This window comes from Elaeis guineensis, chromosome 5 (genome assembly GCF_000442705.2).
Source record: "Elaeis guineensis isolate ETL-2024a chromosome 5, EG11, whole genome shotgun sequence".
In the NCBI taxonomy this organism is placed as follows: domain Eukaryota; kingdom Viridiplantae; phylum Streptophyta; class Magnoliopsida; order Arecales; family Arecaceae; genus Elaeis; species Elaeis guineensis.
In genome coordinates, this window is record NC_025997.2 from 25,773,583 (window position 1) to 25,791,797 (window position 18,215).

Genomic DNA, 18,215 nt, shown 5'->3' on the forward strand with positions numbered 1-18,215 from the left:
TTTGGTAACAAATTCTCGAGTAGTCATTCAATAAAAATCCGCTAATTACGTTCTTATCGAGGTCGTTTTGCAAAACAAGTGCACCACGCTCATACAACAGCCATGAGGTTCCTCGTACCAAAAGAAAAACAAGGCCCTCAAAAGCATCTCTTACAATCTGCTTTGCCGAGAGGCACTAGGATGTGACAAAATGCTTTCCTTGCACATAATATCGTTGGCATAGCTTCTTCAGGGTGGCCACTGAATGTTGCATTGAATTCAGCTTTGTATCCATGAACATTGCCTGCAAAAGAGTTGGTGTTTGACTATCATTTATGTATTTAATGAACAATATGATCCTGATCACTGACATCGGAGAACTACATCCACAATTAATCACACAGAAATGAAGTACTACCTGGTAGTCATCACCATACTTCTCAATCAACCTGCCAATATAAACACGTTGCATTGTGGTCAGGGGCTGCAAAGGCGCTGTTTTTCCATCCCTTCGCTTTTTCCTCAGTGCAGACTTCAAATCTACATTAAGAAGTATGAGCATTGTATCAGCACATGCAAAAAAGACCACAAAAAGCATTTGGTAACAAAAATTATATTACATCAAAGTAACATCTAGAGAAACCAAGCACCAATATCTCCAAAAAAAAAAAAAAAAAAAAAAAGAAAAAAAAGTAAAGGTAAAGAAAAGAGTCATAAGGCACCTTTACTAGCTCACCTCTCAAAAAAAGTGCTGTGACAATAACCCATTTGGAGGGCATTCCTTGATTCCTCCATATCATTATTCCTCCACAGAATGACCAATGGAGATGAAATGCCCTTTACTGAAATCATGTTTATCTTTTTCGAGGCACTCAAGTTAGAGTCTGAGAAACATGGTCTTAGAGTTAAGATCGAGAGGGAAAAGTAGAGGGAAAAGAAAATTTGTTAAATTATTAAGCATTCTCACTTTATTTATCAGTTGTCTACCTTTCCAGCCTGGAATAGGGTTGCCAAACTAGGTGGACTCTTGAAATAACACAAACAATCACTCATAAGGTACCCAAAGTTAGATCCCCATGGAACCTTACATACAAGGGCACCTAAAGCCATCTAAAGCAGAATTCTAATGACTTGACGACTCATAATGTTCAATCATGATCAAGCCAAGACTGACATTATCCCTCATAAAATAATGACTCAAAAGACATCTTTTAGATGGTAAGAATTCAATTATGACTGGAGGAAGCTAGAAAGTAAGAATTCAATTATCTTTTCTCACAAATAGATCTTATACAATCCAGCCACTGTCATGAAGCTTCTGACACAAGTCATTTGTAGACCTACATCACTCTTAAGAAATTGAGTCATCATCATCAAAATCAAACATAATCAAATACCATCAGTTTATTAAATCCTCTTTACCTAGAATCCAGTTAAAAAAAACTTAGTCAAGCAATCCTTTATGCCTCAGATACATCTGATAGAGACACAACTAGGTGAAAAGGGGAAAAAGGAGTTTTCATGCCTCAAACCTCATTCCCAACAAATTATTCCAAAGAGGGACCCATTTACAAGGATGGATAGCTTAATCTTTAAGCACAAATATAAGTCCATCCACACATAGTTTTGCAGGAAACCAGCAGGCCTACAAAGCTTAAAGAAGGTTGCTGTTTCAACACATTACATGCTTTCTCAATTTTGCCCTGCTTAAGCCTCTCCTACTTGCCTGCAATTCTGTTATAATCTATAACCACAAAAAGGCTCACTATACATAGAAATTAAAGCTCTCCTTTTAATCCCAGGTATACAATCCATTTGCTCCTTTCCCCTCCTTTGACCGTCTAAAAGGCTAAATATTGAAGGACCACACATTGTACCAGGCTAGTCACTGGCTGGCAAGATGTGATACACATACCATACCATACTGCACTGTTCTGCTGACCATATTAAGGATTTCATGAAAAAAAAGGTGGTTTACGATTTTGTCCCCAAATGATACAATACCGGTATGGGACATATACAGTCAGATGGACCAAAATAGCCAATATCAATAGAACAAAAAACAACTAGAACACCAACTGGTAAGGTAGCCGATTGTGTAATTGGTTCTGGCCAGTATGACAGCTAAGGACTGCTTCGAGAGAACTGGTCTCTTGCAACCATATCAGTACCTTTTCTATTAGAATGGTACAGTACTGGATGAAATTGGCGGATCTAAGTCCTTCGTCTACACAAATCCATGTCGATTGATGTATTGGCACTGACCTATGCAAATTAGCACAAACTGATATGCACCATACAACAGCATGCACCCCTTGAATGGTGCTTACACCTACACGACACTTTTAGTACAAGCATCTACATTCTTGTCAAAAAATATCTATTCTAAGCCACTAGTTAATATTATCATTAAAAGTCAACATTCTTTAACAAATTCTCAAGATATTTCCTTCCGTATATAACAAAGTTTCAACCCTTTCATGTGCTCATCAAACTTGCCACTTATTAAAGATGCATAATGCCAATTTCTAATTCGAGATGGTCAATAATGACAGGCTATGTTATGTTGTACATATGCTTATTGATGTCAAGACCCATAACTAGCACTCGCAGAATCCCTATTGATGATGCTTATAACTCAAATAATCCACCATTGGAAAAATATTTCGATGATAAATGGGTAAAGATGGATGTTGTTTTCTTTTCTCTGCCTCCATTATGTCGCTCCATGCCATCCATTTCATTACTTTCCATGGTACAATATTGTTTTATATAGTATAATTCCACCTAGGTTAATCAATGATTCAGTATAGGCATGATATATGATACATCACGCCTTGATAAAAATTCAAATCCACTCCAATAACCTCCTAGCTGAAAAGTACTAATCATTTTTTTTTTCAGTACAAAAGGTTTCACATGAAGGCTATCATTTAAGCTTAATTCCGCAAGATTAGCTGAGAAACTAAGATAGTATTTTTATAATATTGCAAGGCTATTTCTGAGGGAATATCAAAAGCATGGAAAAATCAATTATACGAGCCAAGAAAGCACATTTAAATTGATAAATCATAAACCAAATCTGAAAAAAGTTCAATTTTTTAAACCAGATAAACCACAATTCCTGGCTAAAGAAATAAACCAACGAAACAAAAATTATTAAAAATATGTAGACAACGATCATCTTTCTTGCTACTTTGGTACTACAATAGAAACCGACCGTCAGATTCGAGATCGCTGCCGCTATCAATGGGATCGAACTCGGATACGGGCGGCGCCTCACGGTCCGGGACCTGAAGGGAGGAGCTCTGGACGATGTGAGCGGTGCGGGCGCGGACGCCGAGGACGTTAGGGTTCGCAACGACGCCAAAAGAACGGTAATTGCGGATGACACTGCCCTTGTTGTCCCACTCCCTCTTTTCCCCGGCGGTGGCGGCGGCGGCGAGAGCCGGAGGGATGTCAACGGCGGGCTTGAAGACGCCGGGCTTCTTCTTGGGGAGCCCGACGCGGACCTTGGGCCTGGAGTTCTTGTACTTCCGTCGCGATCGAGCCATGGTGGTCTCTGGAGCACTCCACCTCTCCGCCGTCCCCTGTTTAGGGCTTTTGAGACGGGGTTTCGCAGAGAGTATCCGAAATTCCAAAATAAACTAAAAACACTTTACGAACACGACCTTCACATGTAATCTATTACGTGCCGCGCCCTAAAAGATTGATAGCTGTCTCTATGCGTGTCTTTTTTTTTGGGGTGGGGTTTGCGGGGGGAGGTGTTCAAAATGCATAGTAGTTTATATTACATATTGCCTCAATATCTGCACAATGCCATCATAAATGAACAAAAATTGCATGGAGTGGACATCATAAAATATCATATGGGATAGATTTTATAGTTTGCTATATTTTTTTTAATATTAATTTAAAAAAATAAATTTAAAAATTAAAAATTATTAATAAATTATTAGTTTTGTGGTTAAGATACGTCTTTCTTTCTCATTTTCAGTACATATTTTTTAGCGATACATGCTATGTGACCATATATACATACTAAGTATATAATCAGATAATAAATACTATAAACTTTTTTGATACACACACAGAAATGATCCAATATACACTTACAGCTAAATTGATACATATTTTACCAAACTTAGCATTTATCGATATATTATATATGACTAGTTAATATACACCTAGCAAAATATTCATTCAATATCATAATACATATCTCTAGATAAAACGATATACAATTTTCAAAACATAGCATTCAGTACACAGTACATAAGCAAAAAATACATACTAAACGTCTCACTGATACATACTGTCATTTTTTGATATACATCCGGCAACAACCTAATACACACCTATAGATAAATTAATATATAGTTTATCAAACTAAGTATCTATTACTATACAGTGTATGGTCAGTTGATACCCACTTAATAAATTATTCATCCAACATTCCAATACGCACTTCTAGATAAAATGATATGCAATTTTCATAAACATTAGACGTAAAGATATTAAAAAAGAAGATGGATTTGAAAGAGGAAAAAAAGATTCGAGAAAGATCTCATGGATAGGAGAGATAGCATGTGGAGTTTGGAAGAGGAGAAGAGACTCTGGAGGAAGACCTTACGGATGAAAAAAATAACATGATGAGGAAGATAATGGATGAGAGATTTGATGAGAAAAAAAAAGATGTGAACAATCACGAAAAATTCTCTTAGAATGTATTTTATTTTATTTTATTATTTCATTATAAAATTAACGGACTCCATTAGTATGTAGGAGAAATCCAATCTCTATTTAATTTTTAATTTTTTTTTAAATAAAAAAAAAATGTGGTATGAGCTAGGCCTGCCCTATATGATGGCCTATAGTGCCCTCCCCCCATTTGATTTTTGTTAGTCATACAAACCTCTGAGATGAACAAAAATCATATGGGGCAGGTATTATAGGCCATCGTATGAGGTAGGCCTAGTTTCATGCCACGTTTCTTTTTTTTTTCACATCTTAAAGAAAAAATTTAAAAGTCAAAAAAAGATTAATTTTTTCCTACTAACAGAGCACCAGTTCCATAACTAAAACAATAAAAATAGAAATAAAATACAAACTTAAGAGAGATCCTTCGTAACTGTCCATATCATCTTTTTTTCTCATCAAGTCTTTCCATCCATTATTTTTCTCATCAAGTCATTTCTCCATCCGTAAGATCTTTCTCCCATCCGTAAGATCTTTCTCCGAGTATCTTTTCCTCTTTCAAATCTCACATGCCATCTCTCTTATTTATTAGATCTTTCTCGAGTTTCTTTCTCTTTTTTCAAATTATCTTCTTTTTTAAGATCTTTACATCAAAAGTTCATAAAAATTATGTATTATTTTACTTAAGATGTATATTGAGATATCGTATGAATATTTTGCTATATATGCATCAACTGATCATATACTATGTACCAGTGAATACTAAATTCGATAAACTATGTACCAATTTATCTATAGATATGTATTGAATTGTTACTGTATGTGTATCAAAAAAACTTAAAGTATATATTAATAAGCTATTTAATGTAGATCATTTAATTATATACTGTATACTGATGAATGCTATGTTCTAAAAACTGTGTATCACTTTACCTAAAGATATATATTGAAATATTGGATGAATATGTTACTATGTCTGTATTAACTAACTATATATTACATATTGATGAATACTAAATTCGATAAACTATATATCAATTTATTTATCAATATATATTCGATTGTTGCTAAGTATATCAAAAAAAACTTACAATATTCGATTATTGCTAGCCATCTGTTTATGCCCCACAACGCCACCCTCATTGACCGATAGAGATCGGAGGAAAGACCAGTCAGAACCTAGAACAAGAGGCGTCCTCAATTCAAGCACTATATAAAGAAAAGCATTATCTATCCTTACCAATTCCAGGATTTGATCGAGACAGAATAAACGAAAATGACATGCCGGTTGCCATTCTCTCCAAGAGTTCAGGTTTACTACAATCCCAGCAGTCGATGTGCATACAAAAAGAAACTAGAGTCCTTGGATTTGACAAAACAATCAGCACAAATCTTTGAAAGCAGGCAAGGCCAAAAGCAAAAGATAGCATCTCAACCCACCAACACAAAACTACAGCTTCCCAGCCCTCGATGTTCATGCTATACATGCTATAACAATGTGGTAACTTTACAGCTACATGGTATTCCAGAACCATGAGAAAACTATACACAATTTTCAAACGCCAACGTATACCATTTTACCATTTTAGCTTAGCCACCTCAGTGAAGCCAATTCAATATCACGCACTAAGGAATACAAAACGCCAACACTCAAAACCAACCCGTATGCGAGCACATGCTTTTACCATCTTTGCATCTACCAAACATGGGGCTGGATATCATCTAAAATGACTTGTTATTGGATTCATTCCGCTCTCAACCTCAAAATTTCCTTGGCAGTTCTCTTCCTGAAATATTCCATGTGTTCCTACAAAGGAGAAAGAAACAAATTTAGTTGTAAAAAAGACTAAATTTCTAACTTCCAACCACTACCAATTGCCTTGTCATGATGAGCTCATTGAGCCCAAGCAGGGGCTTGCTAGACCTACTGTAACTTGAATCGTCGTGTCTAAATTCAACAAGCAGACCAGCATGTAGCTGTGCTACTTCAGTTGGTAACTACAGAATAATAAACAGCATGGTAACTCTGACATGATAGACTTCTGAAGAAGCAATAGAACGCCAACACCCTTTAACGGAATAAATGTGACAAACTTAAAGAAGGCACAATAGCATGTTGCTAACCTGGCTGAAAGAGAGACTCAAACCTCTACTGTAGAAGTCTGTGTACTTGAGCATGAACATTCCACAGTCCCACCTGTTAATATTCAAGGTACATAGAAACTTCAATAATATACTAACAATGGTCCCACATATTAAGACAAGGTGCATATCCATCTATAATTAAATACATTAAAGGACAGACAGTTCAGTGCTCTCCTAGAACGTCAATTGCTGAATAGAGCTTAACTGCTGAAGCCACATGTCAGTAAACAACATCCCCATGTGTCACCAATCCATCATCAGTACGGCGGAGAGGGATGCATGGCCTCTCCGGCAGCCTCACCATGCCTTCCCCCTTTCCGTATGAGATGCACCCTCCCCGGCACCCTCACCATGCTTCCCCCTCTTTCCATATAAGATGGGAGGGTCAACAGCAGTATGGCTGCTCATCCTGCCCTCACCCCACTCAATTCTCCTCCATGTACGAAGGCAACTTTGTAACTTCAAAAAACTTCAGGGAAAGAACTAACAGCTAAAAATGCCCTTACAGAGATAACTAAAATTTTCTAATTCTTTTTTAAAAAAAAAAAAACACACATAAGGATAACAGGCTACAGTAGGAAGAAGTAGAGGAATGAGGTGTCACATGTTACAGTATGCAGCATAGGTGACAGTAGTTCAATCTATTGGTGCTGAATTAGGATTACATAACCATATTTAATGCATAATATTCATGAATTACCACATAAGTACCATGAATTACTTACTAGCTTGATGGCAATGTTTATGTCCTCTCATTTCAAAAATTGATATTGACTTCTCTATTCCTTCATTTTACTCCACATCCATTTTTTGAACACCATTCATGCAATCTCAACCATGCTCATATCCTTTGAGCTCTTCTAAGATGCAAAATGCAGTTTAGAGTAATGGATATCACTGGACTGATTTTCCAACCGAGGTGCAAACAGAATTGCTATATCAACTTCACAGATAACAAGTATTTTGTTTAGCATCAAATAATTACTAAGATTTTTTTTATTATAATTTCCATGTTCCATCCCTCTTATGAGTGAGTCTACTATTTTGCTTTGCAACATGATGCTGACAAGTATTTTCCAGGTATTCTATTTGTAGTGCCAGGTATTAATTTAATGTGCAATCAGACTGTCATTTTATCATTTACTATTTAATTCTAAAGATGTCAATCGTTTGCCAAAATATAATGCAGACTTCAACAGGTTATCAAGAAATAGAAGGGTGTTCGTAAACTAAAACTATATTCAAATTATTGCACATACAGACAACATTGAAGAAAAAACCTTTTTTTCTACACGACATTGTTAAGAAAAGTTCAGACTAAACACAGGATGAATGGACAAGGCAAAGGGATCACTCATTAGAAATAGGAAGCCTACCATCTGATAATGAATGGCTCCCAATTTGACATCATTACCTGGTATAGAATGTAAGATTAACAGTAGAATATTCTTTAATTTAGAAGCTAAAGTAGACATAAAAATATAATAAGTGGCCTGCATTATTTAACAAATACACCAGCAGTTCACAAAAGTACTACAACATCATGATCATCAGAGAAAAATATTTACAATTGAAACCATGAAGAACAAGACTTACCCATTTTTCTGTAAAGGGAGGTTATCAACTGATTCTTGCTTCCACGATGTCGTGTCTATCTGCTTGTCATTCTTGTCCTTCACCTCATCCATGAAATATGTAGCCTGACATATATAGCAAGATACTAAGATAAATACAACTCTTACCCAATCTTAGTCAAATTCTGCTAAATGTGAAATAGATTTTACAGTACTCATTTGTTGAATGGAAATATTGGGATACTAGAATGTAGATATTGGGATGTTCCCAATAACTAAATAAGTTGAACCCCACTATGCTCTCCACTAGAAATTATGGAGCTGCCAAGATTCAGAACATGTTCTAATAGCAACCCAAAGTTCCATGTATTGATGGAAATAGTTGGCCTTGGCCTTGACTCAAAAGGGCACAAGTACAGCCTTTCCTGACAGTCACTGATGTGCCATATTGTATGCTGCACCCGAATTGGCTTCTAAAGAGAAGGATGAGGCTACTACAACCCCATCAACCTAGATCTGATACAAGGTGGGGATTCCATTTTTTGTAGGATATAGATTTCCACCAATGGTGTATCTTAAAGTTGGACAAGGCATCACTTATGTGAATTGGTCTAATGCACAAAACTCAAGTGCTCCAGTATTGTTTCATATCTTGATTTATTGAATGGAAATATATCAGTAAAGCTTACCAGCACTCTTAGCACAACAGTATCCATGCCACCGAGCGAATCAAGATATTGTAAGGTCTCATTCTTTACATTAATAACCGCTAAACACCAGTGTATATCTTTGTGTACAGGGACAAAGATCTGCACAGTAAATTCTGAAGATGAGTTAAACATGAGAAACCAGCATGGCAAATTAAAGAAAAGAGTTGATTAATTTTATAAAAGGAATATAAGGTCCAATAACAACTTTACTTTGTCACACTCGATAAGGCCATACCCTAACTTCTTTTGGGTAGTCCATCTTCTTACAGCCTTGAAGTCATAACCATTTCTACCACTGTTCAGCTGAAGAGTAACCAAGAAGACATTGGAACTCATAAGAAAGTTTGGAAAATTCATTTGTACTCAAAACTAAAATTCAACATATGAGAAAGTCAAAAACTACAATAAAGTAGTTCAACTAGTTAACAGAAAGGGAAAAGACCATTATAACTTGATACATAGACAAGCATGTCCAGTTCCAGCATGCAAGCAAAATCATACAACAGATGAAGAAAGACTTACAACTATACATTTGAACTCTTTTCCCTGATTTGCAACAAGCTCGAGGAGTATTTCTAAGACTGATATAAAGTCTTATATAACAGATTGAACTTTCCAAGATGGTTGCCAGTTTAGCAAGATAGGGTAAATACATGTACTACTCTATCATGTCATGAAATGGCCATCATATAAATGGCAGTGTAGATTCAACATTTTAATAAAAATTTTGGCAATTCTTTGAAAAAGCCATAGTCCTAGTGAAGAAAACAGTTCATAAGATAACCAACTATATACTTTGGTCAACCAATCATAGCAATTATACTACACATTAAGAAGGTACTTCATTCATTAATTTGTTCTTAGCCACAATAAATTCTGAATGGAGTGTTTGTGATTTAAGTTGATGCATAAAAATTGTTTTCATACTTAGCAGATTTGTACACAAAAATTTAAAATTATTTCCATTTTGTAGCAAAAGCTGCACAACACCATCCAAGCAGTACAAACACAAAATAAAATACATTCACAACAAAATCATGAAAATCACATGTACTTTCAAAATACAGTTTCTCCAATTCTGCATCCATTGAAACAAATACTATCATGCATATATTAAGTTTTTCCTACAGTTGGTATTTATGAAACAACTGAAAGAATAACTTTATATTTCATATACCATGAATCAGCTGAAGCACAAGATATGAGTAAGTTTATCAAACAGTATGATGTGTTTTACAGTACTTAGCTAAAACAAATTGAGCAGAAAGAATCTAGTAAGTAATAAAACAGCTAACCTTTTTATAGAAAAATGTATTGAAGAAATGGCATTTCAAAAACTTCCCAGGTTCTCTTCTTTCCCTTTCTTTCAGTAACTCAAGGTACACATTTATGACCTACAAAAATAGCAAAACATGTGTTTAAAAAAAAAAATTACTCCAAATAAGGTTAGTATTTGGAGCTTCACTATGATTATCCGTATGGTAGAATGTGGAATAGTTAAGCAGCTGGAAACATTACAGACAGAATCACCTCATCATTCAACCAGGCACCACTACTCAAGCATTGCAAGACCTCTCTTGTAATCTCGATATTAGATGCCTCATGTGTGACCAGGACTACACGACTGCAGTTGTAAAAGTGAGTTGTGATAATCAACTACTAGTCTATTAAAGAACTCCATGTTAAGATTGACATATAACATTCAAAGGTACCTGCTACCACCCCACAATGCCCAAGAGACTTCATTCTCTTCTTCATCTGTGAGAGGGGTAAAAAGTTCATGCAGATCCTGAAAATATTATGGATGTGGAAAGATGAGTGCCAAAGCCTAACAAAGAAGGTAGAGAGTATGCAATACTCAGCAATCAACACTACACATTCTTAATCTGATTGCAAACAAATAAAACAACACCATGAATTTCACTGCAGCTAAACAAAAAAAAAAAAAAACGAAGACCCTCATCACCAGGCTATAGTTTGCCGGTTTTCTGCAGTATGAAGATTCACATTCCATAGAAGCTAAGAAAACATGTTTCTGAACTCTGAACAATTAACAGCAATGATCTTATTAATAGTTTGTGGTTCATAATTCATTGAGACTGGTCACTGCATCCAAGAGATCATAAGGCTCAAGTCACCCTAACAGTGACTAAGCAATGGGTACTAAAGTTCATTAAAAGCACACCAAACAAGATGCTGATGCAGTACTGAATTTAATTAGATGGACACCAAATGCAGACTTAGTTTTAACATTTTAAACACATGGGACTTCAACATGAAATTTACTTAGTTTTCACAATGAAGGTCACTGGAGACAAATAGCAATAACTTGCCAAATGGTTGAACATACATCGTTACTGACCTAAATATATGCAGTGATGGAATAGTAACATGGAAAGTAGTAGACAAATCTGCCACCGGAAACAGAATTTACAATATTGGTCTGCAGCAGGGAGAAATGGAAGAAATACCATCTACATCTTCCATGTAGAGTATGCATTAACAGTATTGCCATTATTTTCATTAAATACTTTGACACTAATGAATTTAAAACAGGATAAAAGCTTAATCGAGAAGGTTACCAGGCCACTAAGAATTTACCTCTCTCACTCTCTCTCTTTCTCTCACTCGTGCACCATGCCTTACACATCTTTAAGATATAGCCATGCTGCATGGTGGCACTAAGGACACTAACTTGTTCTCGATGTATCATGTAAATGCATAAATCCCAATAGCAGATACAGATTTTTCAATCCTTAACATTAATTGCACTAACTGGATCAAACCACATTCTGATAAACCTCCCTCTTTGTTCACTCTATGTTTCATAAATAACATGACAACCTTACTCTTAAGCAGCGCCCCCTCAAATTGCTAACAACAATCAAATTACTTGTCTGTTCTACCTACTGCATGCTCTACAGCTCAAGTTTATAAATGGTACCATTCCCTAATATAGATTAGAGTACCATTCAAAATCACAATCTATCCCATGAAGATGGAAGATGATACTAGGGATGGACAGGCAGGGGGGTGTCCATATGAATGCAGTACAATGGCATATAAAGTTGTATCAGCTATAAGTTGTGCTAGCCCATATCACTTTCAATTTGGTTCGTGCTGATGTTTTGATAAGAACTGTAAAAGTTGACACAGGTCATAAAGGCCTATACTTTGTTCCCCTTAAATATACAGTTTTATGATGTTTTTTAGCCTACATCATTTTTGTTTTGGTCTGCACCAAAACTTTGATAAACATTGTAAAAGTTGGCACATGGTCATAAAAGTGTAGACTCTATTTTTCCCTTTCCAAATCCATGCTATATTATTGGAAATTGCTTCCCAGTAGATTTAAGTATCTCTCTAAACATTAAAGGCCTGATCCATAGTTTGGATGCAGTGATGATGCAAAATCTCCAAGCTAAAATGAAGGTGAGTTTTTTTATTAATATTTTCTATATTTTCTCAACGAAATCAATTGAAACGTGTCTTTCTTATTTGCAATCCAAGGAACATTTGGACAAGGAAGAAACAGTGCCTTCTCCTCTCAGAAGCAACCTAAAGGCATGCGAGCAAGTACAAGGCCCTCCAAATAAGCATAGGAATTGTAGATGAGATGATAATAGATTAAGGGGAGTTCATCCAAGCCTTTACCATATGAACATAGTTAGCATTCAAAAACATCTGCCATGCATTCCACATAGGAAAGTGCTCTTTTGGCCCAACCATACTTCAAAAAAAAAAAGGCACTTCATTTTCACATGTCACTAGGTGGTTGGTGCTCATATTTCAAAATTCCATCACGTTTGCTACCAACACTATTAACTGTGGCATACCCTTCATGCCATATGATGCAAAACTTTCCTTTCCATACCATAGTTGGGACCTGCAGCATTACTCTTCTACATATGGTTCATTCTCCCATATATTTGATGATCAAAGTCCAATTTAGCAATCCAAACACAAAAATGCCTCTCATGGACACACAAATTTAGGTCCCTATAACCACTAAACGTCCCAAGGATATGCACCACCCAACTCTCCCTATGGCTTTCGCAATCCATGCTAGCCTCAAGCAAGGATTTAGGTCCAGCAAGATATTCCGCAGAACATCGGGATGGGATACCATCCTATGTGTCGGGACAAGACTGTCCCGCTAGTGTCCCAGCATCCCAATCAGGATGTCTTGAGATATCCTCTGTCCTAGGAGTCAAGTTGGGGCGGGATTGGGGCACGTCCCCTTCCATGAAAAAAATCGGGACGGCTCCGTCCCATGGGATTTAAAACTTTGGCTTCAACTAGATGGTGCAATTATGTTGACAGTTGTAGCTCACATCTATCACAATGTTGTGGAGCAGATGGACTACCAAGATATTACCATTATGTGATTCCCATGGCATAGTGGATAACCTGTATATGACACCTATATTGCACTGTTAAGTGGTGAAAACATGGGCCACTAATAATACTTACCATGAATTTTGAGTTATTTATGTAATATGTGCAACAACTTATTCGAATATATAAAATCCACATGTTAAACCACAACTAATATAACAATCTAGGATGATTTCTAATGCTAGGTTTCTCTAGACTACTTAAAAACTAAACTTAATTAATCAAACATGTCTATTTAGAAGTTAAAAATAGTTAATATTGGTTTAAGTCACAAAAGAAAGGAATTAAGTATTGTATCTTCACGTGCCACCTTGAATAAAATATGACTAACCTCGGTAGCAGCAATCTTCCACTTAGAATGCCGCACTCGCTTTTCAGTCTCCTTGGAAACTCATCCCCACACTTGCTTCCTAATTGTTTTCATATTAATATTTTTTTAGAGACCAACTTCCCAATACCTACACCTCACCTACTGCAAGTGACTAAGGGTGCGTTTGGTTAGCCATTAAAAAAGTACTTTTTTTGCTTTTTCATTTTTAAAAAGCAAAAATCAAAAAGCAATGTTTGGTAACACCATGCAAAGCAAAAAGCAAAAATCAAAATAATTGCTTTATATGCAAAGCAAAAATTTTTTGCTTTCTAAAACTTGCTTTTTTGCTTTTTTTGCTTCCCCACGTCTAAAACACCAAACCAAAAAGTAAAGAACCTGAACCCTTCTCCCTCGTCGAGCTCTTCACTTCCCCACTCCCTTCTCCCTCCCTTCTCGAACTTTTCTCCCTCATCGGGCTCTTCATCTGCCATCCCCAAATGTTGCTTTTTGCTTTATAGCAATGTAGTTACCAAACATACTTTTTGCTTTTACTCAATAGCAAAAATAAAAAAAAAATAAAAAGTACTTTGTAAAAATCAAAAATCAAAAAGTATAACCAAACACACCTTGAGTGACAAACATTTGTTGAGAATAATGTACCAGACCTTGGCTAGCAAGGACACAATTAATGAGCTTTCCAAATCCAATAATTCTGAGATGCTACCAATCTTAACAGAGTCAGATAATGTCTCTGCAAACCAAATGCAACTTCTTTGAATTAAAACAAAAAAAAAATCCTCTCCCACCTCTATAAAGAGTCTCCACAAATCTTACTTAACTTTGCCATCGGAAATTGAAACTTAAAATGTTGAAATTTGATAATAACCCATAAAGCAGACAAATATACATTCACAACCATAATGCTTGCTCTAGAAGTGACAAGATAGCCTTCTAGTTGAATAATTTCATAATGTCTATCAAACATCCCAACAACTGGGTCCTAATTACTCTGAGTTTACCTTTTCAAAAGAGTTAAATAATTAAATGCTGACCTAGCTATCCTAAACCATCATCCAGCCGCCCCAACACCTTGATCTAACTCCTATTCCAAATATGTCACCCAATATAAGATTGGCCCTCAAATCCAAACCCATTATCAACAAGAAATAATGAAAGTCAAATTAAATAACTTCCAATCATTGACTTCAATGGAAAACAAGGATATCACCTGCACCTAAAATATTGGGGATTGAGTAACAGATATTATACAACTACATTATACTGCAAATATTTTTATGTTGTATTTAGATTATCATCAATCTTTTCTTTATGACATACTTCTAATTCTAACTCTCACAATATGGTATGGAGACCAACAAATTGAAAAAGTGTTTGCGAAGGACGAAGGCCAAGTGAGTCACCTATTATTACCCCTTCATTCCAAACCATAAATGAATTCTATAGGTTACATGTTAGATTGATCAAGTAATTTTCATTTCCTCGTAATTGGGCCATAATCTTTTTGGTTCTTTTTCTTCTTTTTATTTTGTTCTTTACCTGGGTTCTTATTTCCACCAGAGTATGGTGAATTAATTTTTGTTCAAGAGTTTTTGTTTATTTGGGAATTTCTTTTAGTCACCCTCTTCATCTAAAGGCAACTGTCTAACAAACTAGCTGCCAAGGTAGGCACCTCAACAGCCTCTAGTGCAGCAAAAATTAGAGCTGAGACAGAGGTATGGACAAAGTAAAGAGAAAGAGTTATGCAAAATGCACTGAATTGACAGTAGAGCTTGCATTATATGAGGTTCCATTGATGCAATATAAATTGTAATCCACTCCATAACCTATAGGGTCCTAAAAGGAGGAGGAAGGGATAGAATGTATCTAGAAGCAAGTTGTGTCACAGAATTAAAAAGCTGATACTAAGAATTAAGCCCTTGGGCAAAAAAAAGGCAAAAAATCTCATAAATCTCCAAACAATTCAATAAGAATAAGGCTTGATACTCATGCTAATGGTTAGATATGGTTGCAGTTCTCCTGTTTGCTTGGACTTCCCATATTCGTTCTAGGACTTACAATAAAATTTTTTGCCACTTTTTGCCCAAGGACTTACATTTAGCCTCAACATTTTGCTTTATAAAATTAACTAAGCCACTTAACATGATGCTCCTTTGTACTTCTGTCAACCGCTCACAAATTCATATTTTTCCCCAGTTTTGCTTCCATTTTCCTAGAGCTTATTATCGTGCTCATTCTTTTTCTAACAAATTTTGCATGGCTGCCAGGAACTAACAAAAGGTCCTAGCATGTCATGACAAGAATGACTGCAGCACTGAAAACTCAATATACATAAAACTTGTTCTTCCACTAAGGTTCAGAAAGTTATAAATTTATGTGCTAGTTGGCAATTGAAAACTCATAAGATAAAAGAACAAACCTCCTTGGGTTTCTCTCTCCGTGCCTCTGATGCTAAGCGGAATCTGGAGATCTTCTCCTCGGTTAACTTCACCTCGAGTTCCAATCTACTCAATTTAGAATCATGCTTCTTCGCCTCCGCATACAACTCTTTGTACAAAGGTCCTTTCTTTACCCATGCCCTCTCCTCCCTCACTGGAATGGCCTCCAACGCAACTTTCCTCGCATCTTCCACCTTCCGACTCAAAACATGTGGATCAGACAGTTCCTCATCCTTCCTAGTCACAATTGTCAAATCGGACACTGCCGAAGCGAAGGACCGCAAAAGACCTACCTTTGCGGAATCCGAGACCACTCCCGAGTGCTCCTCTTGTGAGTCCACCACCAACCGCTTGTATTCCTCCAATCTGAACCTCTCATGGCTCCCATTCTCACTCACCGACGCCTCCCCTTTCCGGCGAGATGACAAAGCGCTCCAAGCTGCTTTCTTTTGCTGAAAGAGCCTCGAAACAAAGTTCCCCATGTCCAAGCTCAGATCAGTCAGGCTAAACCACTTCCGCGGGGTCCTTCCGGCCGATCCCAGACCAAAAGCCTTGAGAACTCGCTGAGGGCCGTGAAGCGGCCGGGGCAGGGGAGAAGGCAGAGGGGAACTAGGGAGACTATGCAGCGACGGCGGCGGAGGCGCGCGATCGGGAGTGGACGGGAGGAATTGGAGCTTGGGCTTCTTCAAGGGGGTAGATGAGGAGGAATCGAAGAGGGAATGGGGGGAGAATGGGATGCAGAGGTCGACGAAGCAGCGCTTGCGGTGGTCCGTCAGGGCGCCCATGGCGGGATCTCGATGGGGGCCGGATAAACCCTAGAATAGTGGGCCATCGACGGGCTAGGAATCCATGCAAGAAACCCTATATGAGAGGAGGATTCGAGGGTTAGGGGATTGAAATGGGGGAAATCGATGGAGGGAGTTCGAGGTCGAGCAGAAACCCTAGGAAATGGGGGAGGTGAAGCGCGGAGGGAGTGGAGTGGAACGAGGGGATTGGAGAAGGATGAAAAGAGGGAAAAAGAGGTGGACTAATTTTAATTTTTTTTCGTCCATAATGGAGGAGGAAACATAGGCAGGGCAGGGCTTGGGTGTAAATGCGAGGAATTGTGAGTGTAAATGCGAGGAAGGGGGGAGACAGAGCGAGCGTGCGCGCGAGCGGTGGGGGAGTTTCCGTGCGGTTAATAAGATGGGGAGGATCGGGAAGGGAAGCAGAGATGTTGGCCTCAAGAACCGGGGCTCCCTGTTTTATTGCACGTTTGTCCGTACGGAAGCGAGAACAATGTTTTTTAATTTTTGTACGTGCAAAATATGCACTCGCCGGATAACATTTATGATACACATTTAAGAAATATAAAATTTTAAAATTAATATATATATATATATATATATATATATATATATATATATATATATATATATATATATATATATATATATGTATATAAAGATATCTCAACGTAAATGCCTCCATCCGCCACATGGGCATGAAAAAAAAAAACTTTAGAATTGGACACAGTTGGCTCGGGATCTCACATGTACTGCAGCTTCATCTTCATGAGTCGCATGCTGAAGCTATAAAAGGGATCGCGGTCGACAACGAGGATGTCATCATAGTCCGCAGCCTCCCGACGATATGAATCCGATCGAAGCTCGGAGGGCTGGATGTTTTGGACAGGAGGGGAGAGAGGCCTCCCATGTGATGAAGCTACAAGAAAGGATCCACAAACGGCTCACAGTCGACGACGGGGACACTGCCATGGTCCACCGCCTCCCGATGGTGAGGATTCGGTTGGAGCTCAGAGGAGGCTAAATGTATTGGAGCGGGAGGTGGGAGAGGCCTACCTCCGCAAGGAAGACGTATGGAGGGTGAGGGGAGCGGCGGGAGTTGGCGGTGAGGAGAGCAGGAGGAGGTCGACATCTTTCTTTTTCGAAGAAAGCTGATGCTG

The 18,215-nt window shown here is 37.5% G+C and overlaps 2 protein-coding genes across 7 annotated transcripts; both read right to left on the reverse strand.

Moving 5' to 3' along the window:
* LOC105045208 (uncharacterized) lies at positions 1-3,672 on the reverse strand. The gene is made up of 3 exons (XM_010923391.4): positions 3,200-3,672; positions 398-519; positions 1-283 (listed from the first exon to the last, which is right to left on the reverse strand). The coding sequence occupies exons 1-3, from the start codon at positions 3,531-3,533 to the stop codon at positions 176-178; spliced, it is 564 nt and encodes a 187-aa protein (XP_010921693.2). The 5' UTR covers positions 3,534-3,672; the 3' UTR covers positions 1-175.
* Positions 3,673-5,944: 2,272 nt separating this feature from the next.
* On the reverse strand, positions 5,945-17,480 carry LOC105045209 (ubiquitin-like-specific protease ESD4). 6 transcript variants are annotated; one of them, XM_010923393.3, is made up of 10 exons: positions 16,564-17,477; positions 16,252-16,464; positions 10,819-10,895; positions 10,637-10,730; positions 10,402-10,500; positions 9,317-9,409; positions 9,086-9,205; positions 8,419-8,522; positions 6,802-6,874; positions 5,945-6,484 (listed from the first exon to the last, which is right to left on the reverse strand). In XM_010923393.3, exons 1-10 carry the CDS (start codon positions 17,053-17,055, stop codon positions 6,422-6,424), a joined length of 1,428 nt encoding a protein of 475 aa, XP_010921695.1. In that variant the 5' UTR covers positions 17,056-17,477; the 3' UTR covers positions 5,945-6,421. The 6 variants fall into 6 exon arrangements, 2 of the variants coding, with proteins under 2 accessions (XP_010921695.1, XP_010921694.1); XR_012141463.1 differs by adding an exon at positions 8,199-8,236 and having other exon boundaries at positions 6,441-6,484; positions 16,252-17,479; XM_010923392.3 differs by having other exon boundaries at positions 16,252-17,477.
* Between the last annotated feature and the right edge of the window lie 735 nt (positions 17,481-18,215).